The 24,213-nt window shown below is 46.0% G+C and overlaps 1 protein-coding gene across 7 annotated transcripts in view; it reads right to left on the bottom strand.

Moving 5' to 3' along the window:
* Window positions 1–5,375: 5,375 nt before the first annotated feature.
* The window catches only part of ABCC5 (ATP binding cassette subfamily C member 5), a 55,726-nt gene continuing 36,888 nt past the window's right edge, over window positions 5,376–24,213 (bottom strand). For 5 of the 7 annotated variants that reach the window (XM_074189632.1, XM_074189633.1, XM_074189634.1 and 2 more), the window contains exons 15-30: window positions 23,844–24,047; window positions 22,907–23,050; window positions 22,070–22,172; window positions 19,571–19,755; window positions 18,931–19,077; window positions 18,288–18,417; window positions 17,579–17,732; window positions 17,353–17,481; window positions 16,561–16,747; window positions 13,760–13,849; window positions 11,983–12,172; window positions 10,530–10,689; window positions 8,106–8,184; window positions 7,774–7,887; window positions 7,387–7,551; window positions 5,378–6,731 (exon numbers count right to left, since the gene is read on the bottom strand). In XM_074189632.1, coding sequence (XP_074045733.1) covers window positions 6,630–6,731; window positions 7,387–7,551; window positions 7,774–7,887; window positions 8,106–8,184; window positions 10,530–10,689; window positions 11,983–12,172; window positions 13,760–13,849; window positions 16,561–16,747; window positions 17,353–17,481; window positions 17,579–17,732; window positions 18,288–18,417; window positions 18,931–19,077; window positions 19,571–19,755; window positions 22,070–22,172; window positions 22,907–23,050; window positions 23,844–24,047 — 2,283 coding nt within the window. In that variant the 3' untranslated portion in view covers window positions 5,378–6,629. Of the gene's footprint in view, window positions 6,732–7,386; window positions 7,552–7,773; window positions 7,888–8,105; window positions 8,185–10,529; window positions 10,690–11,982; window positions 12,173–13,759; window positions 13,850–16,560; window positions 16,748–17,352; window positions 17,482–17,578; window positions 17,733–18,287; window positions 18,418–18,930; window positions 19,078–19,363; window positions 19,456–19,570; window positions 19,756–22,069; window positions 22,173–22,906; window positions 23,051–23,843; window positions 24,048–24,213 lie in introns of those variants that run through there. The other 2 variants (XM_074189635.1, XM_074189636.1) reach the window with 2 other exon arrangements.

The raw sequence follows: 24,213 nt of genomic DNA, 5'->3' as shown, positions 1-24,213 counted from the left end.
GATGCACATTTTTGTTGCCCTTTGGGCATATGGAATTTGAACATTTTAAGGTGGAACATTGCAGCCACATCCCAGAGGAGGAGTTACTTGGGGGAGGGAGAGAGAAGAGCATTGCCTTGACCTTCTAAAAGCTAGAAATCAATCTTCCTCAGACCCAATCTTGTTTGACTCAAGTCCACTGAAAAGTTAGAAGAATTAGGACTTCCTTTCAGAGTCCTAGTTCTAGCAAGATCCTTGGAACAGTCAGCAAAGTCTGTAAATGGACAAATAGAAAGCTCTTTCTGTAGTGGCAAAGAATTGGAAATTGAGAGGATGCCCATCCATTGAGGAATGAATATTATGGAGTGCTATTGTCCTATAAGAGATCATGAATGATTGGATTCTAGAGAATCATGGAATGAATTACAAGAACTAATGCTTGGCAAAGGGAGCAGAACCAAGGGAACATTGTACACATTTATAAAAGAAGAGGAATCCAACAGAAAAGTGTCCTCAAACCTAAGATCAAAAGGGGGCTCTGAATTACCCCCTTGAAATATGTTCTGTAAGCTTGGGCCCACATTCCCCTGAGTTCTGCACAGACTCTGGGGAAACTTTGAAGGGAATCTTTTATACTGATCATTCTTACAATTCTGCCTTCTTAAATAACCCCCTCTAACAGTCAAGTGTGGATAACTAAAAGGAATTCTCCCTATAAAAGTAAAAAATCAACCATCTTCCCAGGAACTGTCTGTTCTATCTGGATTCAAGTTGATATGTCTTGTAACATTGATTATGTCACTGGATCACAGATCTGAAGCTTAGAAGGGGTCTTTTTTACAGATGGGGAAACTGAGGCTCAGGGAAAGGGACTTGTCTAAGGTCTCAAGTGGCAAGTATCAATGATGAAATCAAAGACATTGAGTAGAAAGGAACCTTGGAGGGGCAGCTAGGTGGCACAGTGGATAGATCACTGGCCCTGGAGTCAGGAGTACCTGAGTTCAAATCTGGCCTCAGACACTTAATAATTACCTAGCCGTGTGGCCTTGGCCAAGTCACTTAACCCCATTGCCTTGCAAAAACCTAAAAAAGAAAAAGAAAAAAAAAGGGAACCTTGGACGTCATCTGGTCCAGTGCTCTCTTATTTTGATGATGATGTTTGTCCTTTGTTCTTGAAGACTGTGACCTCAGGGGAGGTGATGTCATGAAAAGCACATGAATTGCATTTAAGTGGGGGGCGCTAAGTCATCAGCCTCACTTTCTCTTCCAGAGTCATCTAGTTCCAGTGGCCAGATGTGGAACAGGATGACTGGAGAAGGCCCTAGATGTGAGGCAGAGTTAAGTGACTTGTACAAGGTCACACAGCTTAAGCAGCAAGTGTCTGAGGCTGGATTTGAACTCCTATTCTCCTGAATCCAAAGTCAGTGGGCTATCCATTGTGCCATCTATCTGCTCTTCCTCTTATTTTACAGACAAGAAAACCGAGTCCCTACTCAGGATGAGTTATAGCTAGGAAGGACTTTAAGGGTCATCTAGTCTATTCAGTTTACAAATTAGGAAACTGAGGCCCAGAGTGATTTGCCCAAGGTCACACAGGTAGTATCTGAAGCAGGATAGGAACCTGGGCTCTTAATTCCAAATGCAAATTATTTCTCTTCCCCAGATAGTCAGAGACTCCCGGTATTTCTGGCTCAGAGCTGAGCATATAAGTGTTCACTACTGGGCTGGCCGATAGTCTCGGCATTCCCAAATGACTCCCAGGCCATCCCTGCAGGTCCCTTTTTGGAAAATCCCTAAAATCACAAGGTTGCTTACTTTGCAGCAGCTACCACCACGAACACCTGGAAAGTGGTGGGCCGAGGCGCCATCCCGGAGAAGCAGCTAACCCGACCTTTGAAGCCAAAGGACTTGGATTGATTCTACCACTGCTGATCATGGTGAACTTGATGGTGTTTTACTTCCTGACTGGGTTATAGGCTTGAGTCGTAGAAGGAATCAGCCATTTTTGGTCATGGCCAATATGGGAGCTTGATGACACCTATCTGTTATCAGTTTTTGGTTTCTTTTGTTTTCCTCAGTAAGGAAAGCAGAAATAAGGAGAGAAGAGAAATACTATTTATTTTAAAATTGTAATTTAAAAATTGTAATTAAAATTTTCCACCTGATGCTTATTAACCTATGTGATTTTGTTCAAATCACTTCATGCTCATGAGCCTCAGCTTCCTATTCTATAAATGGGGGCCACAGCGACAGTCACTATCTCATAAGGTTGTTGTAAGATAATCAGGTGGTACAGTGGATAGAGCTCTAAGCCTGGAGTCTGGAAGACCTGAGTTCAAATCTAACCTCAGATACTCAGGCATACTTGCTATGGCCCTGAGCAAAACATGTTACCTGACTCAGTTTCCCCAACTATAAAATGGAGATAATAGTATCTACTTCCCAGGGCTTTGTCAAGCAGTTAGCACACTGCCTACCTGAGCACAGAGTAAGGGCTTAATAAATGCATATTCTTCCCCCTCCCAAATGAAAAAAGTAAAACACTTCTCAAACTTCCACCACTGCCCAAAGGTCGGTTATTATGACTCCTTACCTACAACAGATTGCATCAAGGTGTAGTTTGGATATTATTATATTTTGCACACTCTAAGCTTAGAGCTGAAAAGGACTTTGGGGTTACCCAGTTCCACCCTCTCACTGACATATAATGAAGTTTGTAGATAATTAAAAATAAATTTCTAATTAAAAATTATAGATTCTAAGTACTTTAAATAAATGTAAAATGTCTAGATAAATAAAATTCTAGCTAAAACCTGGAGAAATGATCAGCTAGGGGTCACACAGGTAGTGGCACCTGGCAGAACCAGGCCCCAAACCCAGATCCTCTAACCCCCAACAATCTTCTGCTGTAGCTACTGTATCACCTAGTTGCCCACCACAGACCTTTTTTAAAATTTATTTTTGAATTTTACAATTTTTCCCCAATCTTACTTTCCTTCCCCCCATCCCCCCAGAAGGCAATTTGTCAGTCTTTACTTTGTTTCCATGGCATACATTGATCTAAATTGAGTGTGATGAGAGAGAAAGCATATCCTTAACGAAAAAACAAAGTATAATGGATAGCAAAATTACATAATTAGGTAGGTATTTTTTAAAATTAGAGGGAATAGTCCTTGGTCTTTATTCAAACTCCACAATTCTTTCTCTGGATACAGATGGGATTCTCCATCTCAGGTGCTCTGAAATTGTCCCTAGTTGTTTCACTGATGGAATGAGTGAGTCCATCAAGGTTGATCATCGCCATGTTGCTGTTAGGGTGACAGTGCTCTTGTGGTTCTGCTCATCTCACTCAGCATCACTTCATGCAAATCCTTCCAGGCTTCCCTGAATTCCCACCCCTCCTGGTTTCTAATAGAACAGTAGTGTTCCATAATGTACATGTACCAGTTTGTTCAGCTGTTCCCCAATTGATGGACACTCACTCAGTTTCCAATGTTTTGCCATCAGAGTTGCCATGAATAGTTTTGTATAATTGATGTTTTTACCCTTTTTCATGATCTCTTCAGAATACAGACCCAGTAATGGTTTTGCTGGATCAAAGAGCATGCACATTTTTGTTGCCCTTTGGGCATAATTCCAAATTGCTCTCCAGAAAGGTTGGATGAGTCCACAGCTCCACCAGCAATGTAATAGTGCCCCAGATTTCCCACATGCCTTCCAACATTGATCATTGTCCTTTCTGGTCATATTGGCCAGTCTGAGAGGTGTGAGGTGCTACCTCAGAGATGTTTCCAATTCCACAGAAGTCCTTTTAAAAAATACTCTGAAAATTTCATTTTCAGAAAGAGTGAAAGATTGACTTAAATTGGCTTGGATTTTCAGTGGAGAGTTTATCAAGTGAAGCAGTGGTTCTACTTATTCTCTCTCCTCCCCACCCCATAGTTGCAAAGTTCCTCCTTTCCCCCTTCCCCAATAAGCCACAAGGATTAGACCAAGTGAAGGACCCCACCCCAGCTCCCTAAGCCTCTATCACTCAGGAGGCATTTTTGCCTTGTTCTTGGCAGAATAAACTATATCTTAAGTGACAGGAGAGTGGAAGCTGCTTCCTCTTGTCTTGCTAAGGGAGAAACAACTGTTTTAAAACACATTTTTGGTTATATCAATTCATCAAGCCTGGTTAATTTAACCTGCAAAAGAAAGAGGAGATATAAACTCTGGAATTTTTAAGGATTTGAACTTTTGTTCCAAATTCCAAGTGACCCTGACTGACCCGAGTGACCCAAGGCCTTTAGCAGCTCCTTCCCTTCCTCTTCCTCCTTTCCTTTCACCTTTCTGTCCACCCCTGTTAGTATTGCCTAGACCCAGCTGTCTTCCTTTGCTTGTCCTGCTCCAGCTTTAAAACCTTGATTTTCCTCTTGGCTCCCTACCTCAGTGGTGCCCAAGCAGACATCTGAGGCCCCTGGGATGAGCAGAAGAGCTCAGATCCGTCTTCTATTTGAGGGGCTGGCAGATGGCAAGCTGCAGTTAACTCCCTGACGAGCTGGCTAGCCCCCTCCCTACATGTCTATGGTCAGTGGCCAGTACATGTCAAAGGTGAACTTAAGGCCCAGGTCTTCTTGGATCAGAGGTCAGCTCTCTCTGAGGTCCTGTCGTCTTGAATGCTTGCCCATCACTCGGCTGGTAAGGTTGGTATTGGAGTACAGCTCAACAGCCAAAGGTGGAGACATGAGATTAGGCAAGGTAGATTTGGCAGAAACTGGGGATTTGCTATTGAGCAATTGGCACCTCCATTCTTGCACCCCTTTTGGACTCGGCTAGGGTAGGGGGTAGGGGTCTGAAGTTGTCTCAGGCCATTGGGAGCCTCTCTTAATTGATTCACTTGGTCCAGAAAGCAGAGCAGGCAGCAAAGAGCAGATGAGAGGCTGATGTCAGCATGATGCCAGGACAAGCTTCTGAATGATGCCAAAGCACAGGTTGCTGTAGGTTTCAAAGTGGCAGATGGCAGAGATTTTATCCAGATACAGCCATGCTAATCCAACTTCTACACTATAGGATCAAATGGACCAAGTTTCTACTGAAGGGAACCTACTAAACCCCCCTCCACTGTGCCCAGCTCAATGGGATCTTGTTTCCCAAGAGGCACCATCTCTGCCTGCCCTATGTCTGCTTAAGTCATCTTAGGTCCTAGCTCCAGTGAAGACCACCATATGAACTTCCAGCTTCTCTGCCAATCCCTGCCCCAACTGACCACACCAGTGAATGCACAGGGAGGCCAACAGGCAATCTTGAATTGAAACCCAGCCTGGCTTTTTCTGATACTGCTGCTTCCACAATGTACCACAGGTCCTGGCAGCACCCGCTGAAACCAGGTTAGCCACAGCATCACCCAGAGAAATCTTGTACACACCACGCACATTGTAAAACCCAAAATAGTTTTATTTCCCCCCCACCAGATCTGTCTCCACAAGTAATTTAGCAAACATGCTAAGGTTACAAATTGTCTAGCAGACAAAACACATGCACCGCTGATTCCTCAGCCAATCACCGCTGGTCGAGCAGCGGCCCTGTCCCCGAGCAAGGCCCCATGGCCTGGGACAGTTCCCAGAAATGTCTGTGGGTGAGATGCGTGTAGTCGTCAGCCACCGGAGGTAGGTCTCTTGACAGTTAAAAAAAGGCAAACAAACAAGCTTCGACTTCAGTGTGACGGATTCCTCAGCAAGAGCAGTTCAATGTGTTGCAGACTTTGGATTGCAAAATCCTGAATTCTATCACAGAGTAGTGGAGTGGGAGGTCTGAGGGGGCAGGAGAGCATCAAAGTACCGTCTGAAACCCGCCCCCTTCCCCCGGCCGGCAGCGGCAGGAGCAGCCCAGCGAGGAGCTGGAGGAAGGTGGGCACGCAGGTAGGAAAGGGCACCCTCTGCCTGGGAAGCTTCTATGCTTCCCACTGCTGAGGGGAGCTGCCCTTGCCCCCTACCACAGCCACCATTCTTTCAACCAGAGCAGCCAAGTGAAAAACAGGAGAAGCAGGAGCCCTGAGTGCTTCCGGAGCTGCAGCCTTTGGTGATCGGGGCTGCTGGGAAGCCAAGACATTGGCCTCTGGGAGGGCAGACCCCTGCCACGCTTGAGACTTCCATTCTGACGTGAGGGTGGTCTGCCCTGACCAAGAGATCAGTTTAAAAACAGGCAAATGTCCAAGGTTTCCACAGTCTGAGAGCAAAAGCGGACCTCAGGACAGCAGACTGTACCAAGGCATAGGAGTCTGCCCTATCAGCACAGTGCTCATTTTAATAGAAAATTAAGAGCTTACATTTCACTGTCAATATAGGCTATGTACAGGATTGTGTAAAGATAGAGCTACATGGATAAAGCTTCATTCTAGGCCTCTGAGACATTGATAATAATGGTTCCCTGAACCTTTAGAGTGCAAGTAAGGACAAAAAAACAAAATTTAGTTTGTATGAATGTGGAATAAATACAATAATTAAAACATGAATCTCCCTTAGAGTGAAACACAAGACAGTCCTGAACTGCTGTGTCAAAGATTAAAAATCTGGCAATGCAAGATCTGGGTCTTGGGAGGAGGATAAAGCGGTGTGGGGCCCTGCCCCAGGCAGGGGATGTTTCCAGGAAGCAACACCCAGCCATGGACATCAGCCTTTGACAGCAACTTTGTTCTCTGCAGCAGCAAACATAGCATAGAAGCGGGAGCTGTCGTTGGACAGAAGCACGGCCGGAGTGTCAAATTCCACCACCTGGAAGAGAAGGGCAGAGCATGGATGGGCTGCTGCAACTCTCAGAACCCGGGGCAGCTGGAACCAGGGCCCCCTGGCCTAGACAGAGGCTCTCCACCATTCCCTCCTTGTCCAGCAGGTTCAACCCAGTAACACCTCTAGATCTTCCAGAATGCTCCATGGCAGTGACTTTCTCATTGAAAGGGAGAGCAGGGAGAGGACTTCCTTAAACCAGAGCTCCCTGCAAAGCTGCCTGGAGGGACACTGGGGGCTGATGCTGGCCCTGGTCCTGCTGCTCCCTCCCTTGGAAAAGTCATTTTGAATAGTCTAGAAATCTTTGCTTTCTCCCATTAAGCAAGCACTTGGGATGCTGAACATTTAGGGACCCTCACTCACAACTAACTCAGGAGACTTGCTGACCTTCACAACCAAAGACACTGGATGCCCTAGTTTCTTCCAAACCCCTCCACGTGAGGACGGCCAGGCCAGCTCCTGGGAGGAGCTCACCTCATCAGCCTCCTCTAAGTCACAAGTGCCCCCAGACTGTGCTCCACCGATAGTGACAAAAGCAGGAACCTGGATGTGCAGAGCTTCCCCCAGGGACCCTCCCAGAGTGGCCATCTCAGATCAAGTGGGGCTGCGAGGGGCAACCTGGGGGAAGGGGCCAGTACTCTACCTGACCCTGCATCAGCACCATGATGCGGTCAGAGCCCAGGACAGTGTGCAGGCGATGAGCAATCGTTAACATGGTGCAGTCAGCAAAGGCTTCCCGGATGGTTTCTTGAATCAGTAAATCGGTCTCAGTGTCCATGGCTGCTGTGGCTTCATCCAGTATCAGAACCTGTCAAGGGTCAGTGCAGGGGTTTGTAACATCGCTTGTTTCTGAGACAACAGCTAATTGTGGTCCCACTAGGAAGCCTGCTTCATAGGGAAGCACGGAGCAGGGAAAGCACCAGCCAACAGCTTCTGCATCAGCCACACTTCCCAAAAGCATGGATGCCTTGAGGACTCGCCCACTGGGGAAGGGGTTGGTTCAACCCTTTTGGTCATTCAGGGGCCTTACCTTACAGCGCCGCAGCAGGGCCCTTGCGATACACAGGAGTTGTCGTTCCCCCACTGAGAAGTTATCCCCATTCTCTAACACTTCAGACTCAAGTTTCAAAGGGAGCTGAGCAACCTGGGGAGAAGGGAGAAGGAAAGGAAATTCAAGGAAAGCCAGTGGACTGGCTCTGCCCCCAGGGTCAGCCTCAGCCCAACTTGGCTCTGCAAGCATCTGCTCCAGAAGTGGGGCACTGCTGCCTCCACGAGCTAAGCCCCAGTGAGCAGCCAAGGCTGAGTCAGGAGTGAGGGAGACAGCCCCCCCACTTCCTCTCTTCCAGTTCCATCTCTACTTACACATTCTTTCATATGGGTCCTCTCCAGAGCATCCCAAATCTGGTCTTCACTGTACTGGTTGAAAGGATCCAAGTTTGACCTGGGCAGAGAGGAGGGAGGAAGAAGTAGAGTCACAGTTCTAGGAGCCCTACATGATATAATCGTGCCTTTCCCAGGTGGCAGACATGGAGGCAGAGGGCACAACTGAAAGCCAAGAAGTCATATAAGCCCACGGACAGCTATAGAGCAACGTTGCCACTCGGGGAAGAAACAGAGGACGATGTCACAGATCAAGAATCAAGCCCTTGTTCCTGACTCAACAGGGCAAATCAGGGATTCCCTCGAAAGAGGGAGAGTACAAGGAGCCCAAGTTGGCCTGGCCCACAGTCCAAGGACACCTGAAGGAACAGAGATCAGAAGCTCGGAGTAGCCATGGCAATGACCTGGCTCCTCTTGTCTACACCTTTCTGAAGATCATAATTCTTCCTAACCCCCTCTGCCCAGTGTACGGTGTCTGGTGGACACACACACCTCTATGGCTGCCTCAAAATTATTTCTCCTCCACTGACTGACCCTCAATGAATGTTGTTGAAGTCCCTGCAGTCCAATTACAACGCCTCCCACCACCCCCACATACTCATTCACGTGGCTATCCTCTCTCCTGACTTCAAGGCACTTTCCCAACTTTTCCCATTTACTGTCTCAGGGTGATCTTCATCACTCCATCCTCAAGGCTTTCTTTAAGCCTGCATTCAGTCCAGTGAACAAACCACTGAGGATGAGCGTGTGCTTCTTCAAAAACACTGCAGACATGGCTGCGCCCTAGGCAACTTCATTTCTTGGTCTCTTACTCCTTCCAGAGAAATGTAAGCTCCTTGAGGGCAGACATTGTATCTCTTTCACCTTTATGTCCCCAAAGCCCATTAGAATGTTGGACACCGGGGCAGCTAGGTGGCGCAGTGGATAGAGCACCAGCCCTTGAGTCAGGAGGACCTGAGTTCAAATAGGGCCTCAAGACACTTAATAACTACCTGGCTGTGTGGCCTTGGGCAAACCACTTAACTCCACTGCCTTGCAAAAAAAAAAAAAAAGAATGTGCTGGATTGGACTGAATGAGGCCTGGGCTGGAGTCCATGGGCACTGACTAGGGGGAATGGTCAGGCATGTATGTGTATGCAAACTACTTTCAGGATGGAGAGAGCAGTTTGTCTATGTAAGGGCCTGCTCCCAAAATACTGGAACTAGGGAGGCAGCCCAAGAGAGGTCAGAATTTAAAATGAGAGCTGACCCTTTTATAGCTCCCTGCCTTACAAGCCCCCATGAAGCAGATGACACAGTTGTTAGCATCCTCACTTTACAGATGAGGAAACTGAGGGAGAGAGGTTCAAGTGATCTGCCCCAGGTCACTTCTGTTCAGTTCATATACCACCCTCCTATTTTTAGGTCTGTCCTGATTTCCTTCCCCACTTGTCCTTCAGTCATTTTTTGCATTCAGGTCCAACTCTTCATGGCCTCATTTGGGACCTTCTTGGCAGATCTTGGCCCAGTAGCATTCTGACCATTACACAAGTAAAAACCAAGGCCTGGGGCAGAAGCCTCTAAGATAATACATCAAGAAGTAAGACTATTACTCATTTATGAAGGACAAAGTGTGCTCCTGGCTCTGGGAACTGCTTTCTATACTCTATTCTCCATAAATCTACAAAAAATAACTTTCCTCATCAACAGATTCTGACCACATCTCTTTCAAAATCCCCCAGTAGCCTCTTCTTGCACTTCAGACAGAAGACAAATTCCTTAGTTTGCAATCTAGAGTCCACCCCCCTGCCGAAACCTTTTCCCCATCACTCCCTTCACATAACCTACCTCCCAGTCAATCCAAACTAATACCTTAGTCTCTTTCCTTTTGCCTTCAAGGGGTGGTTCATGTGATAAAGGAGCCTTTTCTGCCACAATCTCCCACAACTCCTGTTCTTTACTTCCCCAAGCATTATAGAACATTGCCATGCCTTCCACCCAAGACCTAGACTTGTCAGGTTTGACCTCCTTTTCCACCTCTTCCTGTTTCCCTTGATCCCACCCCTAGTCCCCCTCAGATCAGAGCTTCTGATTCACCCAAGCTTCTCAGACCAGATTTTGCCCATGTAGATACGTAATGAACCATTGGTTGTTTGCTAAACCAAATCTTCTCTTCAGTCCTGTGCTGACGGCTGAGCCCTCCACTGCATCCCTACCTTCCCCTAAACCTGGCTTTTCCAAACCCTACCCATTATTCTAGGTTTGGAAAAGAAAGTTGCCAAGTAAAAAATCTGTCCAGAAGACCCACCACAGAATCATTTGAATACAAAGCCCAAGAAAAAACAAAGACAACACAACAATCTGAATTTGCCTATATTCTTCTGGTGACTTCTGAAGGCCGCCTCAACTTTGCACCACCGTCCTCACCTGACTGTGCCACTGAACAGTACTGGCTCTTGAGGAATGATGGACAGTTTGCTCCGGAGATCAGCAAGACCAATGTCACTGATCTTCACCCCATCGATTTTGATGCAGCCTCCTGAGAGCTCTACCAGGCGGAAGAGAGCCATCCCCAAAGAGGATTTCCCTAGTGAGATACAAGAAAATGTAAAAATAACAGTTCAATCCTCACGCCCTGTGACAAAATCAGAGTTAGTTTTTGGTTCAAATTTCCTACAACTAGCCAGTTTCCACTCTGTAGTGGAGGTTAATTATCTAAGTTAAACAGGGAGCCTGAGAGAGAGACTAGGGACAGGGTGAGATTTGTCTCATTCATCATCTGAGCATCAACTGAAGGAAAATCCCTCTTTAGGAGAAAGATAAGGGTTTTCTGTTTCTCAAGGGATATTCTGCATCTCCTACATAGGAGAGAGAGCAACAGGGAGTTCCAGAGATAAGCGAAGGGAGAAGGAACATCTTCTGGACCCTGAACACAAAAAGATGGACTAAGGTTACCAGACAGGACCCCAAAGAGGTTGAGTGGAAGGAACCACTTAAAAGAGATACACAAAATGAATAATAAATTTTGGTTAAAAAGAAATCGATAAACAGACATGATAAAATAAAAAAAGTTCATGATCCGCAGCTCAGATTGGGAGTGAGAACTCCCGAAGTCACAGAGTTCTTGAGGGCATGTCAAAAAGACCTCATCCAGACCTTGATTCTGTAGAGTTGGCATCTGACAGCCAAGGCCAGGGGGAATCCCTTGCCTGACAAATGGGTCCTCACTTGTAAAAGAGCATTCCAGAACTCATCAGAGGCTCAGTGGGATTGTGTCTGAGCTGGGCTAAGGAAGTGACAGTTTCCTAAAGGGCTCAAGCGGCTCCTGAGATAAGAGATACAGAGAAGGGGATGGGGAAGTTAAGAAGGGGAGGCAGAGGGGATCTTTAAAAACTACAAAGAAAAGCTTTCATAAGCTTTTAGAACCAATATCTGGTTCACAGAACTGCCTGGAGATAGTTGAGGATTGGTGTTCAAGAATGTTGGGAGTATCCCAACATGGATGGTGTCTATATCTGCCTGTTGGGGGGCAGGAGAAAGACCCCAGAAGGCAGGCAGCTCCACAAGTGGAACAGGCATTGACCTTGGGCACCCCTCCCTCCTATTCTACCTCGCGTTGACCCTGCTTAATTTCGGGTTCTCCTGATGATTTCTGCAGCTTATGAGGGAGGATCTTTTGCCCTTGACTCTTGCTACCTGGAGAGTCCCTTTCCCTAGGCCAGGTCCTTTTTCCTTCTACCTGTAGTCATCCATTTAGGGAGTGGGACTGAAGGACCCAAAAAAGCCCAAGTGGAGGGGCAAATCAAGCAGAACCAAAAGCAAAGCCCAGAATGGAAAGAGAAAGTTAAGGTCATCATCTCCTCCTGTCGTGGTGCCTCACCTGAGCCAGTTCGCCCCACAATGCCAATCTTCTCCTTGGGTTTGATGGTGAAAGATACTTTCTTTAGGACCAGAGGGAGGTTCTCTCGATACCTCATCTCTGCGTTCTCAAAGACAACTTCTCCTTCCTGAGGCCAGTCAGGAGGGGGAGCCTTGTTTTTAATTCGAGCAGGTGCTTCCAAGGCAAGAGTCTAGAGAAACAACAGGTTCTTTTTAGAGCAAGTCAACAGATCTGTGGGATAAGCACAGGCCTTCCTCTCTCGGGAAAATCAGCACTCAAAGTCAGTGATCATCCCTCTTCCCATCAAAAAACAAATTCTCCCAGGATGTAAACACTTTATTCACCTTAAGAGCAAGACTATTAAATATAACAAGAATGACCTTTTAAGTCAGGTCTTTTCGAGTCTAGACTACAGGTCCAGTGTATAAGACATAAATGAAGTTTGTGAAAACAAGGTCCTATAAACTAGCCAGACTTGAGAAAAATATCTAGCTGTGCTTGTGTTTCTATGTAAATTTTTGCTCAAGATAAATAGCTAGGAACTGCGACTCAGAAAGAGGGGAACGAATCTGCACTTCTATGTAGAGGGTAATCATTTGTGAAATTTTATCAGATGTCAAAATCTGCCATTAAGCAAAAGTGGTGATTACCTAACCATCTTGCAAAATGTGAAATATGTCCAAGTTACCCAGGGGAGTGTTTAACCTTAAGAATGTGAAATCAACTCTCCAAATAGCCACTGACTAGCTACAGTGAGGAAGGCACAGGAGGCAGTAGGATGTCCAAGACCCGGTGTTAGACATCAAGGAAGTAATAAATATTTAAGAGAAAATATTCATAAATAAAAATCCAAGTCATAGGAGAATGGAGAAGTGTGTTTGTAAGCTGGTAATGTCCAATCTGTAATCCTCTTTCCTTCAAAGTTATTTATTACACAATCATCAGTTTTCTGGGTCTCCCTCAATCACACTTACCCACCATTCCCAACACTGTTTCAATGGAAAAGGCATTCTATGTTACATCTTGAGATTCTAGAAATGCATCCTTCCCAATCTGGCATCAGAACCAAGAACTCCCTTGACTGTTTGGAGGAATCTACACTTGGGCATCAACAATATGATAACTCAACAGCTTCTTGGGAGAAAGTTTCTCACTTTGAAACAAAGGGTTGTTAACCCATCCCCCCAAAATGGAAAGAGCACTTTAGATAGAATTTATTCATAAGTCAGATGCTCAAAAGAAGGGGACTTTTTAGATGCCTGTGAAAATTATAATCATAAGACAACCAAAATCTAAGCATTGATATACTTATAATGGAAAAAGCTAAGTTATCAGAGAGCAACTTTTAATTTGACTAATTCTACCACCTAAAATCATGGTAGAGTCTGAGTCCCCTTAGTATATGACAATCAGCACCAGCTGCTTTTCAGGAAAATAATCCATATATGCTGAGAAACAAAGATCTGAAGTGAGAAACTAGTGACATTTCTATTCTGGCTAATTTCAACACTGGCCATGAATCAGAATAACGTAAGAAAAAGATTAATTTGCATATTGCTCTATAAAGTCAGGTTACATAAGCTCACATTAGTGTGTTGAACCCAATCACGGAATCAGTCACTGTGAACAGGGGTATCTTTCTCTTCTGAGAAATATACCACACATTTGACAAAACATGACAGAAAAAATCTATTTTCCCCCATGTACATTTTCTGGTGGCAAAAACTATAATTGCTATTTTAAGAAGGTCCACAGGAAAGGAAAGACCAATTCTGACCTTAATGTAGTGATTAATCCTCTCCACTGAAGTGAATCGAGCTTCTGTCTCTGATGCCAGTCGCACAGTAAACTGGAAGAGCCCTGTTAGCTGAAGATAACAAAAGACAATAGAGGTGAAGATGATGGCTTGAGGAAAAACCTGGAAAGACTTGGATGAACTGATACAAAGTGAAGTGAGTAGAACCAGAATAATCCACACAGTTAACAGTAATATTGTAATGATGATCAACTGTCCGAGACTTAGTAATTGAGTAACAAAAGAATCATAACAAAACATGTAATCCTCCATAAAAAAGAAGGGACAGATTCAAGGGGCAGATTGAAGCATATTTCTTCCCCTTTCTTTTTCTTGCTTTTCTTTCAGAACCTGAAGAATATGAAAATTTGTCTGCATGACTTCATATTTTTCTTGCCTTCTCAAAAAATGGGGGAGGGATCAAGAAGGGAATTTGGAAGTAAAAATAAAAGGACAGTAGAAATAAAGTCTTTTATGGCTCTGTGCTACCTTTAGCAAAGTGATCAGTTCTTACTAAACACAATTTAACTCAGATAGAAATAAAACCAAGTATGATGAAGGAAATGATGAATCCTCCATATGAATGTTATCAGTCTTGACATTCTGTTTGTCACTAGTCCTGGGAGCAATGACTTTCTGTGTACTCATATTCCTATTATCATAGTTAGAATGAACCACATGTCAGACTTCCTAAAGGAAATTGTTTCTTTTCAAAGTTTTTTTTGATATTAGTTACAGAAGACTCCTACTTCATGAGAAATGACATCTCTTTAAAAGAAAACAGGTAAGTTATTAAAAAAGTAACCTACCTAAAAGTGTATCACTCCTTTCCCTCCTCCCCAGCTACCCCAAAGAAAGAAAATCAAATATACAATCAAGCAAGCAAATTTCCTCAACTGCTCTACAGAGAAACATTTGTCTTATTCCAGATCCTAAATCCCATGTACATAATATTAAGACTATTATTTCCTCCTCAGTCTTTTGGAATTGTGGATAGCCATTATTCTTAGTTCTTACAACCCCTATGTATTATTTGTGAATAAGTTGTCCTCCCACAGCTCTGTTCATTTCATCCAAGTTCCTGAAGTTGTTCATTTCTTGAACACTGATGTTTAGTCCATCCCAGCGTCTCCAGATAACCCTGAGATCAGTGATTTCCTCATTTCTTACTGCACAGACCACAATTCAGTCATTCCCCAATTGACAGGCATCTCACTAGCTTCCAAAGTTTTTTTTCTTTTTTGCCACCAAAAAAATGAGCTAAATTATAAACATCATTGTAATTTAGAACTTTTCCTTCTTTGGGTTAATGCTCAGCAGTGGTGTAGCTGGGTCAAAAATACTGACTTTTTTTTGAGGTTGTTTTTTTTTGCAAGGCCAATGGGGTTAAGTGGCTTGTCTAAGGCCACACAGCTAGGTCATTATTAAGTGTGTGAGACCGGATTTGAACCCAGGTACTCCTGACTCCAGGGCCAGTGCTTTATCCACTATGCCACCTAGCCGCCCCCAAAATACTGACTTTTGATGTAAAATTCCAGAGTTTTCCTGAATGGTTGTACCCATTCACCAGTATATCAGGATTTCAGTGATGTGAATGTTCTTCCATATCCCTCCAACATGGATCATTTTGCTTTTTTTTCTTCTTCCATTTTTGCCATTGTGTGAAGTGTGAAGTGGACTCTCGCAATTATTTTAATTTGCATTTCTCTAACTAATAGTGATCTGGAGTCATTTTTAATGTGTTTATTTATTAACAGTTTGGTTTTATTTTCTTGAGAGCTGTCTGTTAGTATCTCTGAATCACTAATCAAATTGCAGTATGGTTTTTTTTATAAATTTCAATTGGTTCCTCATATGTCTTGAAAGCAAACTGGAAAAAATGTTTGCAGTAAATTGAACTAAGTTAATTGTAGCAATCACAATTGCAAAGCCAACCTGTTAGCCCCTAGAATGAAAACAAAGCCAGAAGCAGGAGTTTGGTGGTGAGGTGGGCCACATCAGGAGTCCAAAGCAAACTGTGGCTCCATGGGTCTTGGGCTTGAACCCAGAAGGGGCTCTTCTCCATTCAGACTCCAACCTCATGAACAACGGAAGTCATATTGGGGTGAATGCTAGGGGCTTCTGGGGATTATTTACACTTCTCTGTCAAACAGGTTTCCTCAACTTGAGGCTAATTACTTGAGCAGTATGCTTTCAATCTTTCCATTTTTTAGTGGAAATTTCAAATAACTGGAACCATGTGGAGAATGCAGTTTAAAAAAAATGGAAGAGGTAGATAATAAAGGGGAAAATCAGGGGAAAGGGGGGCTTTCATCAAAGAAAAGCTATGCAAAATCACATTTACTTTTTCCTACTTTTACCATCTTATTTCTGGGAAACATTCAGGTCAAGGGTCAAGAGATGTTTTGTCCATTGCCAACCATAGGGCAAGGTTGTAGGCCTTCTGCTCAGCAGCTTCTGAGCTTTTTGCATCTGGGAGAATCCTCTGAAAAATCTACCACAGGGCAGCTAGGTGGCACAGTGGACAGAGCACTGGCCCTGGAGTCAGGAGGACCCGAATTCAAATATGACCTCAGACACTTAATAATTGCCTAGCTGTGTGGCCTTGAGCAAGTCACTAAACCCCCAAAAGAAAAATCTACCAGTGTTCAAGGTTTAATGGAGCTACTGGGAGATGTGCTAGCTATGAAGATGTCAGAGATGTGATGCCCCAGAGATTTCAGAAATAGCCTTTCCTATAAGAGTCAACGAGGGTGGGGTAGATGGCTGCCTTGGCTACGCACCTGGACAGCATAGGAGATGGCCAGCCCTGCATAGGCTGGAGGTATCTGGCCGTGCATGAGGACAATCATCAGTCCCGTGGTGGTGATCAAAGCAATGCTGATTACATCCAGTCGCACAGCCAGCCACCGCATGGCACAGGTGAACAAGAAGAAGGGAGCTTGATTGTCATCCAGAAGCTCCTGATACCTGTGAGCCAGAGATGAGCACATCAAGCCCTGGGGCCCAGCCTGCTCCCCGGGGGAACCCAAGGAACTTATGGTTCACATCTGCAAACAGCCCAGCACCTTCCTGGGGACCCAGGGAGGGGGTACCCTTAATGATGACTTGGGCAGGATCCCCAGTGGAGGCAGAAAAGCCGCAAAACTCAGCTTTTTGTGAACAAAAGGCTTTAGGACAACAAAAGGAATAAGCAAAGGTTGGAGACCCAGGCTCTGCAGTCAGGTAGCACTGACAGTGAAGAGGCCAGAACACCCTGGATGCAGCCACTGGGGGTCATGGGGCCAGTCTAAATGACCATGCCTTTCACAACTGGGAGATTTTAAAAGATTGTCTAGCACAGGTCAGTTTTTTCCTTCATTTTTTGTTGAGTTTCTGCAGGGCAAATAAATTTGAACTGGAACAGGTTCACTGAGCCTCCCAATAGCCTTAGGTCTTGCCCAAGCTCTAATCCCAAATCTGCCTTCAAGAAGTTTCTGAAGAGGCCAGGACTTTTAGCCTCTCAGCCTTGAAGGCAATTCCCATCCGGCAGGGTGACTACCTCTCTTCAGCCCTGGGCCACACAAAACACTAACCTGTGCAAAAATTCGTGCCCTCGGTTGTAAGCATTGATGGTGGTGAGACCCTGGATGCTGGAGGTGATGTGAGACAGAAAAGGGGACTGGGTGATGTTGTCCAAGCGTTTGAGTTCTCGAATCAGGACCCTGGAGAGGAAATAGGCACCCATCAAGGGGGGTGAGACCTGTCAGCAATGAGGTGGATAAGAAACAATTGCCTCTGTAGAAATGAGAAGTCCTTTACCTGGAGAGAACATGTAAAACGGCAAAGAAAATGAAGAGGGGCATCACAGCTACCAGGAACCAGGGGAAGACACCCGCAATCATGCCAATACAAAATAATACCAGGATCACATTCTGGATAAACATTTCAGCCTGGAATGGGAGGCGGGCATCAACTGGGGAAAAAAGTCAAAGAACAACACACTTCAGGAATCATAGGGCCCAGGGATGAGCCTAGAATGTTTGTGGTCCCCCAAACAGCAAAGCTGCTCTTCATCCTCCTCCTCTGTGGCCACGGGGTCCCCAGAATAGCCTTTACACTCTGCATCAGAGGCAGCTCTAACAAGCAGGGGCAGGTGGTCAGTGTCTGTAAGCTGGCAGTGATCCTTGGCAGAATCTATACCATTTGCCAAAAAACAAATCTAAAAGTTATTTTTTCAAATTCTCTATCTCTGAACCACTAAATCAAAAGTGAAAAGAGGGATAAAATCGCAGGTTTCTCAGACGTAGGAGGGGGCTCTGACTGCCAGGTCTGTGGGAACCATGGCGAAGAGCCCAAGGCAGTTCATTGAGAGAAGCAGAAAGAGAGAAAGAAGGGAAGGAGGGAGGAAGAGAAAAGGGAAAGAAAAGGAGAGAAGGGAAGAGAAAGAAGGGAGAGGAGACAGAAAGGAAGGAAAGAAAAAAAGACCCAGTCTAAGTTCTAGAAGACAAGCAAGAAGAGCAAGAAATACCTTCATCCATGTCCTTTGAAAATCTATTAAGGATCCTCCCCGTGGGAGTCGTATCAAAGAACTTCATGGGGCTTCGAAGAATCCTTCGAAAAAGTTCATCATGGAGCTTGGAAGAGGCCCTCAGCGTTCCCTGGGTAGGAGTACACAGGACAAAGATGGCCTGCTGGGAACTTATGGGGTCCCAACCCTGCTCCTGCCCCTAGGCTGAGGCCCCACCCTGGGTGACAGCTGCCTGAACTGCCCCTCAGTCTTCCTTCCTAGGTTCAGTCAGTCATCTCTATCGCACATCAGCCTACCCAGTGATGCACAGACCCCAAAGGCCAACCCAACAAAGAAATCTGACCACTTGCCTGGCCAATGAAAGGGCACCACCCCTTCCTCCACTTTCTCCTTATTCAGGGAACAATAACAAAATCAAAATTACCAAAACTATTGAAAGGGGCGCTGCCCTAGAGCACCCTGCCCTCTTAATAGACTTGTTGATTCTTGATTAACAAGTGCCTTATATCATGAAAAAGACAGGACTGACCCAAACAATGCACTCCTGAATAAGGCTAAAAGAGCCAGGGCCAGTAGGGGGTTTGAGAGCTTACCCCGTGTAAGCTAACTTTACCAGTCTCTAAGGAGGCAGCGGGAAGTCTACCTTAACAAAGACGACTCCCCGAACGGCCTTCAGAATCAGCATGAGCACCATGGAGAGAGCATAGATCTGGGCGTAATAGTGCATGTGGGGGTTGTCCTTCATGCTGTCACTCAACAGAGTCAGGTTCCCCCGGGTCACCGTCGTGTTCTGTTTGGATACAAGGCTTCCGAGGTTACACATCTGGGGGCTACTTGTTTCCAGAAGCCTGCAGCCAAGAGCTCTCACTAAATACTATTCCCATCTCAAAGTGGGGATGTCGCCTCAGGGAGGTGTAGGGGACCAACACAGGGCAGGGTTAGTGAGTCTGTGTCGCCCCATTTGTCTCCCTGTTCCTGGGGGAGGGTGGCCAAGATTGTAGGACACAGCCTGGGAATCCAGCTTTCAGACCCTCTGGTTGGGGGAAAACTGCCTCCTGGCCTCGTTTGATACTTACTGGGAACTCTGTTCCCCATTAGCTGCTCGGTGACTTTTCTGCCTCGTGAGTTTAGGGCCTGAGCTCTTCCGTCCTGGGGAACCCTGGCCATTCGCTTCTTTTAAATGAAAACCAAAGAGGGTTCCCTCCTAAGGTTTCCCTCTAGGACCGCCACCATGCTGGCCCCTCTCCTAGCCTCCCAGCTTCTGCAGGTCCACAGGCCCTTACCCCACTGCCTTGTTTGATCCAGTAACTCAACCACCAGGTGCTGAAGGCCGTACTGCCCACATTGAGGATGAAGAGAGAAAGGATGACCAAGAACGCCAAAGGGCCCCCTGCGGCCTGGATGTAGGTGCCATACACGGACCAGGGTAGAGAGCCATGGCCCTTCTCCTCCTGCTGCGTCAGACGTCCTGGTTTACATGGGAGTTAAACACCAGGGGAGCCCCATGAGATCCAAGGTCAATACCAGTCTTCCCAACACCATCTCCAAGGTTTGGCTCACAAGGGCTTTTTCTGCCAATTAGCCACCTCTCTATTTCCAACCCATCCCAGCTTCTCACTGTCAGCACCTCCAGAGGCCACGGGTCCTCTGGGATCCCCTGCCATTCTGACCCTCCCCCTGAGGAGGAAAGAGGTTCAGTCAACCCTCAAGGACTCGGGAGATGGTGCCAGGGGCTCTGGTGGCCAGAAACCTGCCAAGTCCAGATTTCTCTAGACCTCTTGAGCCACATCCCTGCCTGGAGTCACCCTCTCTTCATCAGTGATTCTGATCCTCAAGGCTGACCTAGGAAAAGCCAGGATGGCTTGAATAAGAGGATGAGGATGAAGAGGAGCACTACACCATCACAATCCATCAATATTAACTAAGTTACCTATGACTTATGCTAATTGCTGGAGATACAAATAGAAGCAAACACAACCTTTGCTCTCAAGAAGCTTATAACTGAGTAAGGGTTAAATAGGCCCTAGAATTCAGGGGGTCAGGGAAAGCATTCTGGAGAAGGGGGAGATTTTAATTGGAACTTAAAGGAAGCTGAGGAAGTCAGCAGGTGGAACAGAGGAAGGAATGTTCCAGTATTGGAGGAGGAACAATCAGAGAGAATGCCCAGAGCGGAGATAGCTTGAGCTTCTAAGATTATTGCTGGGGGTGAAGGGGAAAGGCCACCCTGAAGGATCACCACCAAACCCATGGAGGGCCCACAGCAGGAGTAGAAGTTATTTCACTGTTCTTCAGAGGGTATTGGAAGAAAGCCTTCGTTATTGGGGAAAGTTCTCTGGGAAAGGGAGCGATCTAAGGAGAAATTGAGGAAATTAAAAACTATCAATAGCATCTGTTAAACAAATAAAAGCTAATTACTGTCTCAAGAAAGTAAAAAGTTTTCATTATCTTATGTAATTTTGCTCTCTCTTATACTTTATGTTTCTTCCTTAAGGATATGATGTCTCTTGTCATATTCAACAATGGAAAAACTGACAAACTGCCTTCTGTGGGGGGAGGGAAGCAAGATTAGGGGGAAAATTGTAAAATTCAAAAATAAATAAAATTTTTCTTTAAAAAGAAAAAGAAAGCAAAGAGTTTGAGAAGTCCTAGGGCGATGAGCCATCAAGGCCCTGCTGTGAGCTGATCATCTCAGAAAAGACCCACTCAGGAATTCCCGAGGTCCTAGGTCACTAGAAATGGCATCCTCAGGCACTGTTGCTGGGTGCGTTTCTTTTCCCTGACTTTAACTGTTAGAAAGAGTTTCTATGTGGAAGAGAAAACAATGAGAGTGATAAGACACATTCAAGGATGGCAGTTTGCTTCCATCATGGTCAAATAAGTGGAAATCAAAAAACCTGTACCTCAAAGCTTTTTCAACCATCTTTTTCTGTTGTTTCTATACTGGAATGGTGCTATTTGTAGGGGCTTAAATTCCAAATAAAAATGATAATTTAAAAAAAAAGATGCCCTGACACACAAGAAGATGCCAAAGAACGAGACACAGATTTGGGGGCATGACCAGTATAGAATTTTTTTGCTCAATTGTGCTTTGTGACAAGGGTTTTCATTTCTGGGGGGGGGGGGGGTGAGGAAAAAAATAAATCTTGATTGTTGAAAAAAATTATTAAAAAAAAGAAAAAGACAGGACAACAGATCTTTTTATATTACTGACACTGAGAATCAGCTTCAGTAAGAGGAGCCTCCCTGGTTTTTTTGGTGATACTTGCCCCAATTAAAAGAACCATTCAGGGACTGGGTACACCCCAACTGCACCCCACCCTTCTGTACTTACTGCCTTCCCCTTTGTTATCTTTTAGGAGGCTATTTACTTCTAGAGAAGCCACTGTCCCAACACTCCACCTTCACTCTGCCAATGTCAACAGAGGCTTTTCAAGGCTCAATTTCATCTGAACTCCTCCCAAACCTTGGCTCCCCCAACCCCCAATCCACTGTGGGCCTGGTCCTGATGAAGGCTGTCACGTCGGTAACATCTAGACCCTGAGCTTAACAGTGGTAGACATTTGTCAAAGGGTCTGGTCAACCAAAGAGAAGAACAGTCTCAGAAGTTGCAGCAATAGCCTTGCCCAGGCCCTCCCTGCTTATTACCCAGCACAGCCTGGGCTCCTGGGGCGCCTTGTCTTCGTGGAACACCTGTGCCAGGTCACAGACATACAAGCCATCTGCTTTGTGGCCTCACAGTGATACATCCATTTAAGAGAAGTGAAACTGCACAAAGTCATTACCTTCCTCGGTCTTCACCACTTTGTCCTTCTTCACGGAGCCCACTTTAGGTCCTTTGTCTTGTGACTTTTTCTGGGAACCACTTGTCTCTTTCTTGGAGGTAATCTATTACAACAAAAATCGACCCATCACGCTGTGGCCAGGCCAACCTTCCCAGGAAGACTCTTTTTGAGAAGAGAAGCCCACCAAAGACCAGAGGGTCCCTCCTCCGCTACTCTCTTTTTCATCTCCCCTCCCCCCACCCCCTCCACCACAGCCTACTCTGGTACCTCAGGGGGCTGGAGGAACAAGAGGAGAATATGACCAGCTCGTACTGTGGGAATTAGTAGTCATCCTCAGTGTAAGGCATCAACAGAACTTATCTAAACTAAGACTTCTTATATTGAATCTAGTATTCTTTCTTCAGGTGTTTTTCACTGTTTCTCCCTACCTCTAGAGATGGAGAAATATTTGGAAGATGGAATTACAGGAGAATTATCTGAAATGACCAGGTCAAATTCTCATTTCCAAGAAAACAAAAAACCACACAGAAACTTGAATCCTGATCTGGTCCCAAGTGAGGAAGGATTTCTGGTAAATGCCACGACAGATTATGAATTTCCATCCTTCCATGATATCCATCCATTCGCCCATCCTTTAATGGAGATCCCAGTAAGGGAGCAATTGCTGGCTCCTGCCCAGCCAAAGGGGCCCCCAGCAGTGACATTACAACAGGATCCCACAGTAACCCTAAACCAGCCTCCGGCCACGAGCTGCAGGGAATGGCTCCCATCGCAGTTCCTGTCAAAGGCCCTGGAGCTACATGAGTCCCAGAAGCAACATGAAGGCAGCAAGCTCACCTCAATGTGAGGGGTCTCTCCCAGAAGCAGGTTATTAAAAATGGCTGCGTAATCACCATTCAGGTCCATCAACTGCTCGTGGCTGCCACGCTCGGTGATGCAGCCCTCCTTCATAAAGATCACTTGATCACAGTCAACCAGGTACTGAAGAGAAAACCAGGACAGCAGAGTGGTCAGGCCCTTTCCCAAGGGTCCCTAGCAAGAAGGCTCACAACTACCTATCTCCTAGAGGGGCTCCAGGCACATTCCCTGGCTGTCCCCCTGCCAGGGGAGTGCCCCCTCTCCCTTCTCATCTCTGCCTTCTTACAAGCCTCAGTTTTTCTAAGCCTCTTATGAGGCCTTTTCCAGTCCTCATGAATCTTGAGGCCACCCCAGTTTTTGCTGTCCAATCTGACTTGTCCATAGCTATTTGAGTGGCCCCACCCATCAGACTGCCATCTTGAGGGTAGGGGCAGCCTATCCTTGGCCGTTTAACTTTGGACCCCCAATGCCGAGTTCAGGGCCTGGACCCTGGTGGTCATTTCCCTGCCACACGTCTTGCTCAGACATCAGACGGCTGCTGGGCCAGACTCCCTCCTCACCTTCCACATCCATCACTAGACTAGGGGCAGGCTGGGTGGCTGTCCTCAGTTCTTCATCTCCACAGCAGATGCCAGTGTGTTCAAACATACACAGCCCACAGCTGAATCTGCTTCAGAGCTGCCACCCAGAACAGCATGCCAGCCCAGATTTGGTCTGCCTTCCAGGAGTTCTATGCAGCCCTGTCAGACTCTCCAAGTCATCCATCTCAGTCCTTTCCCTGAGGACTCCTGACTAGCTCCCTCCCCAAAGAGGGCTGTTCTCTCCACTGGCATTGGGACACACTAAGAAAAGGGAGAATGCCGAATCCCGACCCCCCCCCCCATCTCTGGGTCACACTTTCAGAAGGGCCTTGTACCTGAAGCTGGTGAGTAACAAACAAGACTGTCTTGGACTTGAGGTATTTTCGGATGGCACTATTGAAGATGTGGTTGCCCACATGGGCATCTAAGGCACTGAGGGGGTCGTCCAGGATGTAGATGCTCCTGTCACTGTACAAGGCTCGAGCCAGACTAATCCTCTGGCGCTGCCCTCCACTTAAGTTGGCCCCACGCTCCCCGATCTGGAACGGGACAAGGACATTCAGCACCCTGGGATCCCTGCTCAAGGATCTCTCCACTGTCCAGTCCAGAAGAGAAGGGGTCCCTGGCAGAGGCCCTCTTCAGAAGAAGACCACCCTCCTTCCTTCCTTGGGGATCTGAACTAAAAGAGCAGCTGTGTTTCAGGAG

The sequence above is a fragment of the Macrotis lagotis genome, chromosome 5, assembly GCF_037893015.1.
Source record: "Macrotis lagotis isolate mMagLag1 chromosome 5, bilby.v1.9.chrom.fasta, whole genome shotgun sequence".
Taxonomy (NCBI): Eukaryota; Metazoa; Chordata; class Mammalia; order Peramelemorphia; family Peramelidae; genus Macrotis; species Macrotis lagotis.
The sequence above is the reverse complement of the archived record's forward strand: the minus strand, read 5'-3'. Positions and strand labels throughout refer to the sequence as shown.